The 18,597-nt window shown below is 43.1% G+C and overlaps 1 protein-coding gene across 1 annotated transcript in view; it reads left to right on the forward strand.

Annotated features, from left to right (window-relative positions):
- Positions 1-18,597, forward strand: part of LOC117761158 (receptor-type tyrosine-protein phosphatase T-like) — a 136,860-nt gene that overhangs the window by 4,630 nt on the left and 113,633 nt on the right. Inside the window, exon 3 of the mRNA XM_034584819.1 lies at positions 6,308-6,417. Coding sequence (XP_034440710.1) covers positions 6,325-6,417 — 93 coding nt within the window. The 5' untranslated portion in view covers positions 6,308-6,324. The remainder of the gene's footprint in view (positions 1-6,307; positions 6,418-18,597) is intronic.

Raw genomic sequence — 18,597 nt, forward strand, 5'->3', positions numbered from 1 at the left:
TTAGATTACAGGACAAGATGCTGAATGTCCCTGTATACAAAACAACACTCACATGTTTATGGAGATGGCGCCTTGTCATATTAGTATTAGTATTGTATTAGTATGTATATAGTATTATATATATAGAAGTATTTGTAATTTGTTACTTATATTCTACTCTCAGAAAAGTTTGAAACTTCTAAAAACTTCCAGGCACCTGGACAGAAACGTTTAACCTGATGATGAGGTGTCAGACCCTTCACCCTGTTTTCACAGCATCAAATAACTCATTCAATCCAGACTTAGTAGAACTTTTAACTCTTGAGGATTCAATGAGGTGAGTGGGAACCACCTCAAACTGATGGTCAGCTTATATAAGAACCACCGTTAACCATCCATCCACCAGCAGAGAACAAGTTATCAACACCAGGAGCAAGTAAAACAACCAGAAAACCCAACGGGACAGAAAACCAATGTTTACTTCTGCAAATATTTGATGAGCATGAAAATAATTAAAGAGGAAAGGGTCCTCTGTGACATTCCTAGAATTTTCTTACAATTTCATTTTGCTCTTAATCTTCATGGATGCAGCCACATATGCTTCGGCGAGACACAACATATTTTATTTGCAGAAAAATGATCCAATTTGGTGGGAAACACCTGCTCAGACCGTCGGGAGCTAACGCTTCCTTCAAAACCCAGGAAAATACCAACGGCCTGAAATCACAACAGCTAACACAGCCCTGTCCTGTAATCCTTACATCACAATGTGTAATTTAATCTTAATCCAGTCCAGCAGCACTGCTGCTATCTGCCGCCTGCCGGCGTTCAATCAAGATGTGTTTGTGTTCCCGGGGAGGATAAACCTCCTCTGTGATGAAATCTGAAATAACAAGAAGAACGTCCGTGTGGAAACATTGATTTTCCATGGATTACTGCATGTTTCCATACGTGTGCACGAGACCTTATGAGGTGATTCCTCCAGGAAATCATAGTCCTACAAACAGAACATGAGAATACTAAATACTTGCATTGGGATGCATTTGTAAAATTCATAATTGTGATTATCGTTATTACTTGTACATGTTTAAATGCTCTGATGTTCAGAACACACATCAGTGTCCTCAGACTGTCCATCGCTGCAGCTCCTCTCTTCAGCCTCTGTCTGAAACACTCGGTTTTAGCTCCAGCTTCTGCGGAGAATTCAAACCAAAGTATTTATTACATATTTGTTGGATGTTACTTGGTTCAACTTCTATTTGGTGAAATTCCACTGAGCTGCAGCAGCATCTTCTCGTCAATCTCGATTACACATCGTGCAAAATAATCCCCGACATCGCCGATCTCCATCACTTCAGCTCAACACAAGTTGCTGCTTCAAACCTCTGAACAATGAACAATGAATAAAAGTCAAAATTTGCATATAAACAAGCAGGTTGGTTGCTTATCATAATAAAAGCCTGGAAAGAGGCCGATAGAGAAAACAAGAGGAATGAACGCGGCAGAGGAAACTGAGATTTAATTCATGGCCGCAGAGAGAATTCAAATTGAACTAAGGATTTAGAGAGAGAGAGAGAGAGAGAGAGAGAGAGAGAGAGAGAGAGAGAGAGAGAGAGAGAGAGAGAGAGAGAGACAGAGGCAGACAGAGAGAGAGAGAGAGAGAGAGAGAGAGAGAGAGAGAGAGAGAGAGAGGAAGTTAGTAAATAGAACAACAGGAATAGAAAATAAAGGAGGAGAGATTGATGGGAGGATGAATGGAAGTGAGAATCAGGAAGAGAGAGGGAGCTGGTTTAATGAAGGAGGCCGTCCATTGTGCACGATGGTGAAAGTTAATCAAGTTATGATTAATGTGTTACAGCTGCTGTTATCTCTTCAATGAAGCCTGTTGTCTTCTGTGTCACACACACACACAGACACACACACACAGACACACACACATACTCATAGACACACACACAAGTTACCAGCATGTCAGTGTCGTAGTAGTCGTAATACGGATAGCGAGTCATAGAAGGCTCATACACCACTGACACACACAGACACACACACAGACACAGACACACAAGTGAGGAGTGATAAGGTGTTGAATAAAAATGGCAGCATCTAATTGCGTTTCTTTGTTAAGGTAATTTGATATGCTCCACAGACGGGGGCCTTAATCAACACCTTGGAATTACTAATCAAAATATTCTTATGTTAGACTTCTCTGTGTGTGTGTGTGTGTGTGTGTGTGTGTGTGTGTGTGTGTGTGTGTGTGTGTGTGTGTGTGTGTGTGTGTGTGTGTGTGTGTGTGTGTGTGTGTGTGTGTGTGTGTGTGTGTGTGTGTGTGTGTGTGTGTGTGTGTGTGTGTGTCTGTGTGTTGGTGTCTATGAACAGTGGTTCATCCGGGGACATTAACCCCAGGTAGGACTCAAACATGCCGCGTCGTCGTGTTTTTATGTAAACACAATAATTAGAAAGTGACTGGTTTTGAGGAGTGTTATTAATGTTTCATTCTTTTTAACTATGTAGATGTCATAATATGCCAAAAATCACACGATATCATTTAAGCAAAACATAGCATCAGTTAATGTTGTACAATCCTCTAGATTTGTTATATCGCCCAGAAAATATTACTACGTCCACGCGACTCTTCTCAGTCGACATCTGGATCCACATCTGGATCCAAATGACTGAATCGGTCGGATTCATCTTCATTTGTCGACAACATATCAGTGAGTTCATCGCTAAATCACACAAATTAATCAAATCAATATGGTTCATTATACTTTATGTACATATTTAGTGGTGTGGTGAATGAAAAGTGCTTCCCCAAAATATTATAAATACATATAAATGTGTGTTTGAGCAGGAAATTCAGAGGAAAGAAGATTTTCCAAGTGTTTTCAGTTACTTTGTTTTACTTTCCAATAGATTCCACTGAAGGTGTTGACTCTGTTATTTGTCTGCTACAAGACAAAAAGAGGAAAAGGTTAAAATCATCGAAAAATAACAAATTCAAAAGGTGATATTGAGACTGAATTCTTACGTTTAATTAGAAGCACTTTGATTTCTCAGGATCTAGAAGAAGGGAATGTCTCTGTGATGCTTTGAACCTCCAGTCATCGGTTTAAAGTTTCAAAATCCAGACTTAACGGTCGTCAACCATTAATGGAGGAGAACAACAAGGTCGGCTGCACTTTACACCATCGTTGGTGAATTTCTAGTTATTAGTTATTCTCAGTTTAATTGGCTTTATCGTGCATGTTTAGTAATGTGACGCGGTGACACCGGACCGAAGAGGAATCTGATCTCACATCAGACCCATGTTATTTCCACACCAGCAGTGGAAGCTGTGAATCACATGTTTAGGTGAAATCCTCAAGAGTAAAAGGAAAAACTGTGGCACATCCATCTTTTTTTCAGATTTTGTTGGATTCAATTTGTGGCTGTAAACGCTTGTGAAGCTTTTGTTCCACTGGAGACAAAGACAATAATACAAACTTCAGGCTCATTTTTCACATTGTGTGACCGACACTGTGTCGACACTCGGCTGCAGCGGCTCTCAGCAGAATAAACTACGTCCGTCATTAACATTATACACAGGCAACAGCAGATCAGAGGCGAGAGATCACAGCCTGGTTTAAAAAAAAAAAAATCTTCCTGCCACCGTCGAGCGATCATCGAGAAACAGAAATACGAGGTGATACGGGAAAGGCAGGAAATACACACACTTTCACACACGTTCTAACACACTGCCGTCATCCGTCCCTCCAGGCGCCGTCTGTCTCCCTCTCCTTAACATTTAGAACAATTCACACCCCTCAATGAAGTGTGTGCGTTACCGTCTCAGTGTGTGCTCGAGCGCCGTTGTGTGTCGTAGTGAAAAGGTGTGGACGTGTGTGTAACAGTGTGTATTTGTGTCTGACACGTCCTCTCTGTCAGCGTGGCCTCATAAAGCCCGAGAGCGCGACACAGCTCACGACCCACATGTTTAACCTCATATCGTTTGGGCTCTTGATTATTTTTTTTTATGATTCATTTGCTTTTTTCTCTCTCTCTCCTCCGTGAATCACTTTTGTGAGATCTCTCTGCTCTCGACCCCGTGCACGTGGGCGGAGACGTGCACGCTCTTGTCACCTGGTCGATTTTTTCCTGTGCGGAGTGGAGTCGTAAACCTGTCTGCCCCTCGCTGTTTGTGTGAATGTCACAGCTCAGGGCTTTTTACGACCCTACACGCGGGTGTTTACCTTCAGCTTCTCCTGCCGCTGATCCTCTAAGTGATGTCCCCAGGACTCGGTGTTGTCCTGTTTAAACTTTGACTCCATCCCTTGTCTTCTTCTTCTTCTTCTTCTTCTTCTTCTGGCTCTCCCCAGCACACACAGGTCTGAAATGTAACTCGTGGGCAAACTGCTGACTTTAACAGCCCGTACTTCTTAGTTTTATATATTGTGTTCTTTAGGTCTCTGCAGAATTACTGAAATTGCTCCTCAGCCGATGTTCCTCATTCGTAAGAGAGCAGAGAACGATTAGTTCGATTCTAGGTCTCACTACATATAGGTGTTTTTTTAAATGCTTTAATTTCTACAGTGGTTAATCTATGGTGGTGTTGAACAGTCTCAGATTAAAGCTAGAAGTTTACATTTTAGCCTCAAACTACCTTTTCCCACTTCAGGTGCAACTCACTTGATTAAAGGTGCAGAACAACACAAAAACAAGTTCTTGTGCAAAGACTCACAAACAGCACTGAGCCTCCCTCGAGGGAACATCTGAGCATTTAGACATCGGGCGTGAATTCCCCTCCTGACACGAGGCAGTCGGTTCCTTGACGTTGAGTGAGTAATAGAAGTTAATGAACAGTTTGTTTGAGTTACGATATCAAAAGGAGTTTGATGTAACTGAAGGGGGGGGCTCCCAGCTGCGAGTCAGAACATGTGCCTGAAGCAAAAGAAAACCAGTCTCTGCTCTGGGTTTTTTGTCTCGGTAATTGTTCTATTGTTCATTGTCTAGATTTATCTCCGTGTGACATCATCACAGCTCATTTCCTTCATTTGAAATCACCGACAACGTGGAGCTGATCGGCTTCTGTTGTTGTATTCACCACGAGTGATATTCTGCCATTTTACATGTTGTGTCAGCAAAGCAACGGTTTAACTCAACTAAAAAAAATACAAAATAAATTTCATATAAACACATAAATATGTTTCTCAGTGAGATATCTTTGTCTAGTTTAGTAAAACTTTAATATTCAGCCTGTTTGTAATGAAAATGAGCAAAATTGGACCCTTTTTGTTTTCAGAAAATACCTCTGAGTTCAGTTCTGGATAATATATACTTGAACAATTCAGCCTTTTGAAAAATACAAGAATTATAATGGAGTCCCACGTCACAGTTCATTTGAGCAAATGTCTTTCATTGTACGATTTTCTGAAAGAAGCAGCGATGCTCATTCTGCCTGTCGGGGAAATTAGATTTCAAGTAACTTAACAGTTCTGATGAGTGGGAAACTTCAAATAACAGAATTAAACGATGAGAAAATGGAAGTGAAATTTCATAAACGCAATATTCCTCCCTTTCTTCTTTCCCTTTCCTCTCGCCTTCTTCTCTTCCCACTCTCCGTCTACCCTCAGTTCAATATGCTGCCTCCCTCTGTGCTCACTTCCATATGCCTGTGGATTTATTTATACCAGGAGCAATATTGAATGATTATCACGGACCCGAGGACGAATTCTGTCCCAGTGTGTGAGGAGAGTATTATTGGATATTCTGGGCAGTATTTTGTGATGTTCTCAACAACACTGAGTGTGAGTTTTCGAGATGATTTAGTTTTTACTGCGTCTTTCTTCTTCTTGTTCGTTAGACGTTGATCTGAGGCTGGAAAACTGGAGCTTTTGCAACATCAGTCAATCGCTCACGAGTTTATTCTGAGGTCGTGTTTAACCGTGCTTTTGTGTCTGGGTCAAATTTGTCCTGTTTAGACGTGTGAAGGACCAAGGCCTCATTACAGCCTCAACAATGTCCTGCTGACAACAATCAAACATATTTTCTCTTTTGTTTTAAGTGCCTATAAAAGTATTAACGTATGTGGTGTTATTCATCAGTTTTGACCTCGAGAAAGAAACACGTCACCGAGCAGATCAAACGTTTCACTGCTTGTTAATTGATTCAATCACAGCATTGATGGTTTACATCTGACTTGAAAAGAACTCATGTATTATTACACATCAAACTGATATTTACTGAAAATGGGATGAGTGTAAAGTTTCTTTAGTTGCCCAAACTTTTTTTGTTTTTGTTTCTGTCGTTGAAATGATCCTAATAAAGTTCCGTTCACTCTCTGTCTCTACAGTCCCGGGCTCGGTTCCGATGGAGTCTCTGCAGAACACGCCTTACGAAGAGAAGATCTTCATGCAGTGGAAAGCTCCCAATGAAACCAACGGAGTCATCACACTATACGAGGTCGGTCATCGTCTACTAACAACACTTACATTCATTTGTGGACTTCGTGTTCGTGGGACGATCCAGACGTCTTCGTCTTCGGCAGCTCTCATGTCGTCCATCTTTAAATACATCTTCTGTCATTGGTTTAGAATATTCAGCAGCTTTAAACTGTAGAAACCCAAGAAAAATACTTTTTAAAGTGTAAGTTTCACAATGATTCAGTACAATATGACGATATAATCTAACATGTGAACGCAGCACATCTATGTTTACTGGTAAACAGAAAAAAAACCATTGAGCAGTGAGCCTTCTTTTTCCAGATGGATACGATTTCAGATTGAAACCACCGGGCTACGACTGTGAAGCAGAGGCTCGCAGGTTTGATCCCAGGTTCAAAGCTAAGCTCTTGTCCCACGTCTCACATTTCACCTTGACTCGCCTTTCGGCAGATTTCTGCATCATTACAGCTGCAGCGTCTGTGTGAGTACGTCCTCAGCCACAAATCTCCTGGACCTCAGTCAGCCGCTGCTGAGAGAGGAGGAGATTGGTTCTGTTCCCTCCATCAGGAGATAGATGGAGGGAACGGAACGAGGCAGAGATAGAGCGGAATGGTGGATAGAAAAGAGAAAGATATGACTGCAATTTTTTTATAAGATGAGTGCATTGATCTGCACATCATTTTAAGACCCAATATGAAAAAGATTATCTCTTATTTTCCAAGATTACTACACAGGTCCAAATTAACAAGGGCTCGTTAAATGTGTGAAAGGGAAAGAAAGGAATCTTCGGGTGAGTAAGAATGAGGAAGCGAGTAAGGAGAGGAGGAGTTCAGGTAGAAGAGGGTTTGGATCCAATGTTTTCTGATCAACTCTCATTCTGACCATTTCATGTGAGGCCTCTTCAGGCTTTATATTATGTTGCAGACTCGTGGAAGAGTCTGTTTTAGTCTGTTGGGAAAAAATCTACCATTATAAAAGCTTTGAGTCTTTGGGGAAAGTTTGCTCCAGGATTTTGGGACTTTGCGTCTAACGGTTTGTTGAGTTTATCCAAAAGAGCGTTAGTGAGGTTGAGCAAAGACGCTTTGTCTGTTTAGACTGGTTTTAAAAAGCTGTATCTTAAAGATTCCCTGGATTTACTGGAATTGAAAGACCTTTCCAGACCACAGACATAAGCTCCAGTAACGGCTGGTTGTGCGAATGTGTTTTCAAAATAATGAATCAGTTTTCTGTGACACAAAGTGCAATGAGACGCAGCAAGTTAACGCTGCTTTTAAGTTACGAATTCAGCAACACACAAATCGAACGGAACATTTCGACAGACTATGAGGGACTAACAATCCTGAAATTCACGACACAGATGTTTACATATTGTGTTGCATATCTGTCCTCGTGATCAAGAGGCGATCGTGGATTACTGCGACGTTAAGTCTGCTCCTGATGCAGCACGAGTGGACGAGGAAGTAGCACTCGAGTAGAGCTTGTGACTCAACAGGGGGAAGTGATGTATTCAGTGTGATTGGCGTCAGAGAAGCTCTTGGCTCTGTCCTCGCTTGTCAAGACACCAGCGAAGAACAGAAGGGATGAACAAATGAGAGTTAAGATTGTCTTTGTCCTTCCTCCACTGGAAACAAAAAACAGTTTGATGCGTAAACAGCTGTTACTGCTAACACCGGCTGTGTAGTGATAGTAAATACTTACATGTGGCACCTTTAAAGAAAAAGCAAACAAACAACGTGATCGGTATTTTTGTAGATGCATCAATTCAGTCAAGACTCAAAGTGTGTGCGTTGTGTAGTGTGTGTCATGTTTGTCATATGTCTACCACATCACTGTCAGGTGCTGTTAGTATCAAACATGTGTTACATCCAGGAATAGACACGAAGGCTCGTCAGAATTAGCGATGAGCAGCTTTTCAGCTGACTGGAGACAAGTAGGGCTGCTCGTCCCCTGATGGTTCAGGTATTAGTGGTGATGCGGGGACCTGTTCATATCATCACATTATGGGGACATGCCTCCCTTAGGGGGACAAAGACCACGTCCCACGTTGAACCTTAAGGCGAGGGCGTGGTTAGGTGAAGGTCAGGGTCAGTCGTCGTTTGGGTCAAGGACAGATTGTAAGTCTCTGGGGAACAAATTTAAATCAGTGTGACGTCCTCCGAAGTCACGGAGACACGACCGTGTGTGTGAGCGTGTGCGGTTAGAGGCGGTTTATTCGGGTTGAAGTTGAGTTGAGCTCTCCATCTAATGAATTATTGACCTGTTGTCTGTCTCCTGTCTGCCTCTTATATCACTGCATCAAGGAGCTACCTCACACCGAGACCTGTGTGTGTGTGTGTGTGTGTGTGTGTGTGTGTGTGTGTGTGTGTGTGTGTGTGTGTGTGTGTGTGTGTGTGTGTGTGTGTGTGTGTGTGTTGAATAAAGTTCGTGAGGTATTGAATGAGCGTGTGAGGAAGAAAGTGATGAAACACGTTTGCAGGAGAAGTTATTCGAGTAGTCAGTGATAAAGTTTATTCTGAAGTTTGTCAATATGCGTGTGTGTGTGTGTGTGTGTGTGTGTGTGTGTGTGTGTGTGTGTGTGTGTGTGTGTGTGTGTGTGAGAGGACGTGTGAACTAACGAGTACGAGTGTGTGTAAGTGGTTAAAACACATTTGTTAGGAAGTGATCTTGAAGTAAATGTGTGTTTGTGTGTTTGTGTTTAAAAAGATCCAGGACAGAAAGTCCTCTGACACAAGTAGAACATATTAATAATTGTACTTATGAAGCATGTATTTACTTCTTCATGTTTTATTTGAATTAATTAGATTTTTATATTCAGTTTAATTGAATTGTCACCTGATGCATCCTCACACGTGTAAACACCTGATTAAAATACGCAGCCCCTCTTTGCATAATCTGACTTTCTCACCTTCCTTTTTACAACTTTTAATACTAGAAACTTCAAACACAGAGTATTTTCCTGCTGGATCTCACCAGGGCAACGGTCAAACATAATTATCATAATTCTTGCATCTTTATTGTGCTTGTTTTCTTTGACCAGGAGCCGAGATAATCTTTCATTTGATAAGAGACTAAGATTATGTTATTTTTCTATCAAACACCTTAAATCTGGTGCATGTTGATCCATGGTTAATATTTGGAGGCTTTTTTTACTTCACACAAAAGGTTTTTCACAAGTTACGCTTATAATTTTAATATGTATGTGATATTCTTAAGAAGAGGCTCAGTCGACCAATCACATCTTAAGCAGAGTATAACAGCTTCATTCATTCAGGGCTCGGGATCTCTGTGTACAATACATTTCAAATACACTGTACACAAGTATTATTACTATTATCCAGATATTGTTTTTATTGACTGTTAAAGTTGCACCTTCAGGTTTCAATCTGAAAGGTCGTCATACAAATACTTTTAATTGTTTTTAAATATGTGTTGGACTCACTTCTTTGCTAAACACATTTTGTAAAATCAGATCTTCCGGAGTTATAGATGTACACTACGTTGTAATCCAGCCGCTGATCCCGACTCATCTCACAACCTCACACTTGTAACACACCGACATCTTACTTTGGCAGCATCTTCCTCTCATATAATTGCCCCTATTTTCTCCCAAGCCCTCTCTACCTCCCGAACATCAATCTCCAGCCTCTCCTCTCTCTCTCCGCAGCACAAAGACCACTCAGTGCCGTCCCTGAGACCTCCATTAGACCTCGACCCGGAGCTTAAAAAACACTCCGCACTCTATAAACCTCGCGGGACCATCATCAATTCCGGCTTGTTTTGTGTCGGATTCATTAATATGAATCTGAGCCCCCCCCGGCCCCCTCTGCCCGGCGGAGGCGGCGCGACTCGGCGTTGTCTGTTAAACATATCAGAGCCGCGACACAATGCGCTGCTATTAGAGATAATTACTATAATTGCAGCTATTGACAGGATTAAAGGCATCATCTGCAACATCTAAAGGGGCTCTTGTCATGTCCTATCCCGCTCTGTTGTCTCTTGTACTTTCTTTTTTCTCCCCCCTCTCTCTCTCTCTCTCTCTCGCTCTGTGTGGGCCTCGCTTTTCAGGATAGAGCCCAGATAAATTACACCTAGGACAATGAGAGGGAGGAGGGGAGGAGGGGAGGAGGGGAGGAGGTGTGGAGGCTGAGATAGATGGGCGGAGGGGGGAGAATTGTGAGGAGAGATAAGGAAAGTGAGAAGAACGAAGAGGAGGCCTGGGCGAGGAGATAAAACCCCTCCAAAGTGAGCGACGGGGAAACGCGACATAAAGAGAGAATATTCATCCTATGGCGTAATTAAATGAATTAATTCAGTGTGCAAATATGATCACTTCATCTTCTGTATCTATGACTATAATTGCAGCTAATTACCGGGATTAAAGGAAACATCTGCGAGGGATCTAATGGGGCCGAGGCCGCCTCCTCTCGCTCCCTCTTGTCCTCTATTCAGCGGAGAGGGAACAAGTGATGTCTGGGGACAGCGTGATGGAGGGAGGAAGTTTGAGTGGTGGATGGAAGTGAGGGAAACAGGAGTGTTTGATTTGATCCAACAAAACTATCCGTCTTTTTTTATTCATGCACATCAGGAGTGAGGAGTGATTATAGCAAAAGCTGTATGTTTTTTGTTTCTGAAAAACCTTGTGATCTATTATTTCTATTCATGTCACACACAAAAAAAGTACAATCGCATCATCTGGAAATAAACAATATTCTGACATGTATTATTTTTATTATTTTTTTTTTTTTTTCTGTGAAATACAGAGAATCCAGTCCACACAACATGGATTATTCAGGCACTCTGATCTGCTGCAAACGTGTCAGATCCCATTTGTAATTGATTTTTTTTTTAATGAAATAAAGTTAAGTTTTGGAAACTTTTGGAGACCCTTGAAAAGGTTTCACTGCAGGTTCCTCAAATTACCATTTAATCCCATCACTTTATCATTCCCAGCTGACATTTAGCTTTGGTCAGAGCGGGTCAAACCATCAGCCAGCGCTAAATGAGTCCATCCCACCTTCCACTTTGGTCGGTCACAGGATTCTTCATATTGCAAACTGCAGATCCGTAGTAATGAATCGGGCGGGAAAAAAAGAAATTACAGCAATTTGACAAAGTGCTTCAATCGGTCTTTCTTCTCCCGGTTGATTCATTTTGGGTTAAATTTGATGCAGCATTTTCAGCCTGATCTTCTTTAAATGTAAACTTTGTGCAGTTTGCTTGACGGTCAGGAAACGTTGTCAACACACAACCAATAAAAGTGAGTGATCAGTGTTTGTGTTGAAGCTGCATATCACTAATAAATATAAGTTACATGTTTCTACACATAAATCCACAGCAGCTGTTTTAACTCTGAAAAACAAACCGACATAAAAAGGATGTAAAACTGAAAACCTCCGTTCCGGTTGCTTTAAATAAATCGCACGTACGACTCCCTGCACCTCCGCCTCCCCCCTGACCCCCTCGCGCAACACACAGATATCGGCGGTTACACAACGCAGAGCACTGACACACACACGGATCGTGACCTTGTCAAACTCTTCTTTGATTGCCTCATCAGACCATTCAGACATTACAGGTCCTCTCTGTTAGCTTGCCGGCCTCCTGCTGCTCTCTGTGCAGTTATTCCCGAGCCCCTGCCGGCTCAACAGATGCCGGTGCTAACATTGATTAGAATAAAGCAGTGGAGCAAGTCATGAGATCACAGCTTTGCTGATTTGTTTCGACCGACAACTCCAGAGATGTTCATGTCTCGACCTCGTGTGGAAAGTGTTGCGTCTCAGCTGTTAACGTTTTGCTGCCTTTTTTATCTGTGGTTAACGTTAATGTTCTTTGCTTTGTGGAAATGATTCAGATTTGGGTAAAAACTACAAAATCTTAATTGACAAAAGAACGAGGAGCCTTATCTCTGCAGGTCGTGTTTGTACTTTGTTGTTTTGGACACATCCAGTCCTCACGAGTAGTCGAATTATGCTTTTCTTGGTACATAAGTGAAAGAAATATGTCATCACCACACAGATTTGGACTTCTACACACTAATCCAACTATTATGTCAAATGTAGAAACCCATTTTCATGGATTCCCTCGTCTTTGTTGATTTTGAAATGTGCCCTGATGTGCACACTTGTTGTATTTGATGGATATTTTCAAGGTGAAATGATCCTGAATAGACAGACGGAACAAATCCTGTTGTTTGTGTTCTGAATGAGACAAAAACCCGAAGCCGGTGCTCGTGTGACTCATTTCCCGAACAGATGAATGAGCTTTTTACTTCTGAGGACTTGTTGAATCGCCTGTGAATTCAAGCTCTCGTATGTTTCAAAGCAATTAACTCTCCACCTGCTCAATTTCCAGCAGCAATACTGGAAAGTTTTGCTGACAAACCTTTGAGCTGTTTAATCCAACACACCAAGCAAGAGGCTGCTGGTACTCCATGTGGTTATTCTGCTCCGGTCCTCCGTGTGAATAACTTTACTCCTGAATTCCTCTCTCCTCGAGTATGGCCTTTAATCAATCACCAGAATCGATACTGGCAGCCACTCTGGCATTTATTTCACTGAGTTACTCTTGTTGATCTCCGCAGAAGAAAAGAGAGCAGACGTGTAGCTGTTGCATTCTCTTCCTTTATCTCTGGCCTCTGCACAGGGGGGATGATTGATTCTCATTAGGAGCGCAGCGATCGCCAAAAGGTGATCCCGCCATCGATTGTGTTCACTGTTTACCGACCGACAGCTGCAGCTCCGCTCGCTTCAGTGCAACACGGAAAGTTAGCAACGCCTGAAATAGACCAACGAGGCAACGACTCAACGGCGGCTCGATTTTTTTAGCTTTTGTTTTCAAATAACAGACGCGTTGCCTGATCTAATATCGTGTCTGCGCATATTTCGCAAGCCAGCCATGATGCATGTCCCGAGTGGGGAAACTGTGATTTGTGTCAAGACGATCGCACAACATTTCAACGTGGACGGACCCTCAAGCGAACTGCACAAAGTTAGAGAAGATCAGACGGAATTAGGACAGAATTACAGACTCATTCAAAGCTCGGATTCTGCTCCTGTTGTGTTTTGAGTACACTTTTTAAAAACAGATAAAAGTAGAGACAGGATCACGTCACTGACCGAAGAGCGAGAGGTCGATCTCCTCCCGAACGTTTGTCTCCTCTCACCCTTCTCTCTCTCTCCCCCCCCCTCTTTCCTCTGTATTGTTTTTCCATTCTTGTCAATAAGACTCTATATTTAGAGTGGCTCTCAAGTCCTTGAGCTGCTGACACCATTTACTCTGCCTCACTCCTTTCAGCCGGGCCTGCAGGGGAATGGCCCAGTATCCTTTACACCCTGTGTGTAGCCGTGTGTGTGTTGTGTGTAATAATGCGGCCCTGCGTTCCCCTCGGTTTGCATGCATCTTAAATGTGATGTATTTATACAGCCTGGTGTGGCTCGGCCTCCTCCTGGAAAGTGGAACAAGCCGAGAGGCAGTTTCTCCTCCCGGTGATTCACCTGAGTTTTCATCCTCTCAGGCTGAAACCAGGTCTCAGTTGACTTCTAATCAACAGCGTTACACAGAGAATCAAACCAATTTAACATCAGGTCGGATTCACCCTCGGACCCAGCGAAGAAAACAAAACGGATATAAAACCAAATGCTTTAAAACACAAGGGGTCATTGAGCTTGTTTTATTTTATTACCTTCTCAAAACAACACGCCGGGTTGGAAATGAGCCGAGAGAATCTCTGCTGTGTGACATAAGAGCAAAACAACATGTTGACACCAGGACGTGAGCCGGTCACAGGATCCCAGTGGTGGATTGACTTTCAGTTCCAACTCAAATACTTCATACGTCATTAATGCTTTGGTGTTGATTGAAAACAGGAAGCGTCCGTGTTCCTGTGACAGGGGGTGAGGGTCCTGAATGATCATCCATCTAGAGCCCTACTGTCTCCTCCACACACACACACACACACACACACACACACACACACACACACACACACTGAAACTGCCCCGCCCCCCCCCGTGAAACCCAACAAGGCCAAAACCTTCAAACCAGATTTTTCTCAGCAGTTATTTTTCTCTCAGCGTCTTCATCTGTAGATCTTCATTTCCCTTGATCAACACAGAAGCCACGATACATCAGTGACCTTTTGACCTTTTCTTACACCGAACAAATCTTTATTATATCAAGACAATGGCACTTCGTACAAAAAGAACCACAGTTCACGATGGTAAATCCCTGAGAATCGGTGGTGAGCGGCGCGTCGGTGAAAATGTCAGCAAATGTTTTTAATGTGTGAACGAGAGCAGAAGTGTGGCCCACATCAGCATGTAGAGGGAGACGTTGCTTCCTGTCACTCATCTCGGCTGCTGCTGACAGGAAGTGTGTGTCTGTCTGTCAGACGAGCACCCGACGCAGACTCGGGCCGTTTCCCGTCAAACTATCACCGCCGGCTGATTTCTGCGAGTGATTTCCGGCGCTGCGTCTCTGATCACTCCTCCGGGGGGGGGGGGGGGGGGGACCGCGTTCCTACTCTTTGATGCTTTTTTTCGCGGGTGGGGCTGGTATTGATTTTGATTTTTGAACTTTGGTCACAACGGGCTGCCGTAGCAAAAAAGAATGACAGGATTACAAGAGCTTTGCGAAGGAAGATAGAAGATCTTTCAAAAGCTCTTGTATCCTGTCATTTCTTGAATTTTCTATTCCCAGAAGCCGCTGCTCCCCCCCCCCCCCTGCCTCTCGACTTCTGATTGAACGGCCTGATTAAGCAGTTGGGGAGATGGAGATTAACAGCTTGTCTATTAATGAAGCTAGAACATTGTTGCCGCTGCTCATCTCCCTGTCTCTCCTTTTATTTTTCCATCCCTCTCTTGTGTATATTTATGTCAGTGAGAACAATACGGCCTGGAAATGTTATCAGGCTATATTTAGTCCTCGTGGCTTTGTCCCTCCGTCTTTCTCTCTCTCTCGCGCGTCTCTTATCAAGAGTCGATGAGAACAATGGGGGCGGCGAGCGAGGAAATATGATCGGATTATTGTTCCTTTCTCCCGTTAGCTTATCTCGTTGGGAACAAAAGAAAATCGGGATGAGGAAAACACCAACGATTCCCTTCTCTTTTCGATTGTGTCCATTTGCATACGTGTACATACATGAGGTTTATCCGGGTGTTGTGTGCGTACATACGTGTTTGCGTTGGCCTTTCTCCGTGTGTGCATGTGGAGTTTGGCATTTCGTGTTTGTTTGTGTGTGTGTTTTGCTTTTTTCTCTTCGTAGTGACCCAGAATGTCTTGACATTTAAAAGTCGGCGGAGCAGCAGAACACTCTGCCCCAAATGGAAACTTCTAAAAACAGAAATGCTGGAACTTAAAACAATAGGTGCCTCCTAAATTACAGGCGAGGCGGGAGGTGTCAGGGCGACATTCTGCGAGGGGAAAAGAGAGAAAAGTTTTATTCAACTGTGGGGAAGTTCTACGCATTAGAGGACAGGACGGGCGCTGTGCAGTCGCCTCTTTTTATAAATCGAAAAGGCATGTGTCTAATGAGCAGGACAGGAGATGTCAAAATGCAGCGTGAGACAGAGCAGCTGGAAACTGGTTGTCAGGATTTTCCACATTACAGAAATATTCAGTCGTCATGGACCTACTTATGGTGTATAACTGTATTAGAGCACAGAATTAGCTCAAAAGGAAGAAAAACAACAATACTGCAAAAGTTGATTTTTTCCAATATGCAATTTTATTTGAAACCTAACCCCAAATGAAAAGGGAACAATCCTGATTGTCCCTTATGAACCGAATCACAGCCTGAAATCCTCCAGCCCGTCATGAGCAGCAGTTCAGGGAAGGAATATAAACCCTTTTTTTTGTTGTCCTCCATAAACTGCAGAAGTAAACAAGCTGCTGCTGCTGCTAATTCTGCCTCAGATGTCACATATAGTTGTGTAACCCAGGAGGAAACTGGTGCTTTGTGTCTTTCCAACTCATAATTGGGATCATCTTTCGCTTATTTACCGCATTTTAAGACAAAACACATTTAAATATCATCACTTTTATCTCGTGGACATATTTTGACCAAAGGGGCCTGAAGAAGGAACCAGGAACGTGTTTATTAATATTACAAAAAAAACGCACATATGGTTTTAAGTATCAAGCGTTTCCACTTCAAACAGCGGAAGTGAAGGGTCACACGAGACAGTAAATATTAAACAAATAGTCTGTCTGTCAAACTGTAGATGAAGTGTAATGTGTGAGAGCCTGGAGGTGCTGGTGTGTGTGAACAGTCGAGGGAGGTCTGTGCACAAAGTTACAGGCGGTGATTGAAACCTACTTTATTCACTCAATCTGCTTTGGATGTGAACTTCCACTAAATGCTGGAAAAAGTACAGAGGCTGTAAACAATTTGAAACTTCACTCCACCGAATACCGGTGAAGTAAAAGACACAGAGAGAGCAAACACCTCACCGGAGCGCCGACACAATTCAACATGACAGGACTGCGTTGGTGAGATAGTGCGGAATGAAGCCACAGTATATTTTCTAATAAAACAAACAGGAGCACAGAGAATAAAAAATGGAAAATGACAAAACTGAATTGAAATAGCCTTTCTACAGCAGCAGATCCCACAACGGTGCCTCGTAAACATTGTTTATTTCCATAAAACTTGGCTCGAGATCAAAATGCTGCAGCCCAGGAGGGCGAGCGCGCACACACACACACACAGACACACACAGACAGACACACACACACACACACACGATGCAGTGGTGGTGTGTTTGATGGAGAGGGCTGCTGGGTAAAAGCTATGGCGTCGGATATTAACCGGCATAAATCTCCTGCAGGGACACACGCAGTGGAATATGGAAACACACGTGGGCATGAAAAGCTCAAACTGTGGCAACACTTCAACGCAGTAAGATATTATAACTTTTGGATTGACAGGTTGTGAGGAAATACCTCATATTTTAGTGTTTTAACTCTTGTAGAAATATACAAGAACATGGGTTTGTGGTCTAATATCAATGAGTTGTTGACAGATGAGGATGAAACTAGATGGATGATGCTGGAAAAAGATAAATGAAGAAGAGAGTTTTCCAATTGTCAAGTTGTAATTAATGTATTTTAAAAGATCTATAAAGAATCCATCCTTCCTTCCATCCATCTAATAATTCACTCCACCTATCCACGGCTGGGTCATGGCAGCAGCAAGCCAAGCAGGATGTTCTAGACATCCCTCTCCCCGGCAAGAGTTTATATATTTATACATATGTCTACATACATATTGCAGGATTGGTATTATAATCCCTCCACCAAGTTCTGGGTCTACACCCGGGTCTCCTCCCAGTCGACTGTGCCCATGAACCCTCCGATGGAAGGTACCGAAGAGGCCTCCTGATAGGAGGAACCACGTAAACTCGCTTCCTTTCCACACAAATGATCTGCGGTTCCACTCCGAGCTCCCACCAAGCTTGTGGCTGCTCGCTCCGTTCTCTCATTATCTTGTGAGTGTACGTAGATCAACGGGTAAATCGAAAAGCTCCGCCTTCCGACTCAGCTCCTGTAATATCAAAGAGTTATTAAATCACAACAGTTAACAAAGTTCAGGATGTATAATGTGTTAAGAAGGGGCATGGCATCAACCATCTCTTCTTTCTTTGCATCTATCAGCCATCTGTTGCCTTCATCTGCTCTATTTCACCATTCTCTCTCCCTCTCTCTCTCCCTCTCTCTCTCTCTCTCTCCCTCTCTCTCTCTCTCTCTCTCTCCCATTGTCTCTCTCTCTCTCTCTCTCTCTCTCTCTCTCTCTCTCTCCCTCTTTTACTATTTTCCACCCGACTCACTTATTCAATCACCTACTCACACATACACTTCCCCTCCCGGGGGTTATCCCCCACAGACGCGCACTCTATTACCCAAGATGCAGTGCCGTACGGCGCGCCTGCCTTTTCATTGGCCAATAAAACAACCTGAGCTTTATGGCTCTACCGATCCCAAGTACATCAACTGTAGAGGGAGAGGAAGGAGGGGTGACGGGAGGTGGAGGAGGAAGGGAGGAGAACATGCACCTGAGGTTTATTACCCACACTCCTCCGTTTGAGAGAAACAGAGAGAGAGAACGGGTGAGTAGATCAAGTGTGGAGCTGGAGAAAGAAATGGAGAGGAACTTAAGGACATGGTGAAGAAAGAGGTGAGGGAGGAAAGAGAAGGGTGGACA

This window comes from Hippoglossus hippoglossus, chromosome 5 (genome assembly GCF_009819705.1).
Source record: "Hippoglossus hippoglossus isolate fHipHip1 chromosome 5, fHipHip1.pri, whole genome shotgun sequence".
Taxonomy (NCBI): Eukaryota; Metazoa; Chordata; class Actinopteri; order Pleuronectiformes; family Pleuronectidae; genus Hippoglossus; species Hippoglossus hippoglossus.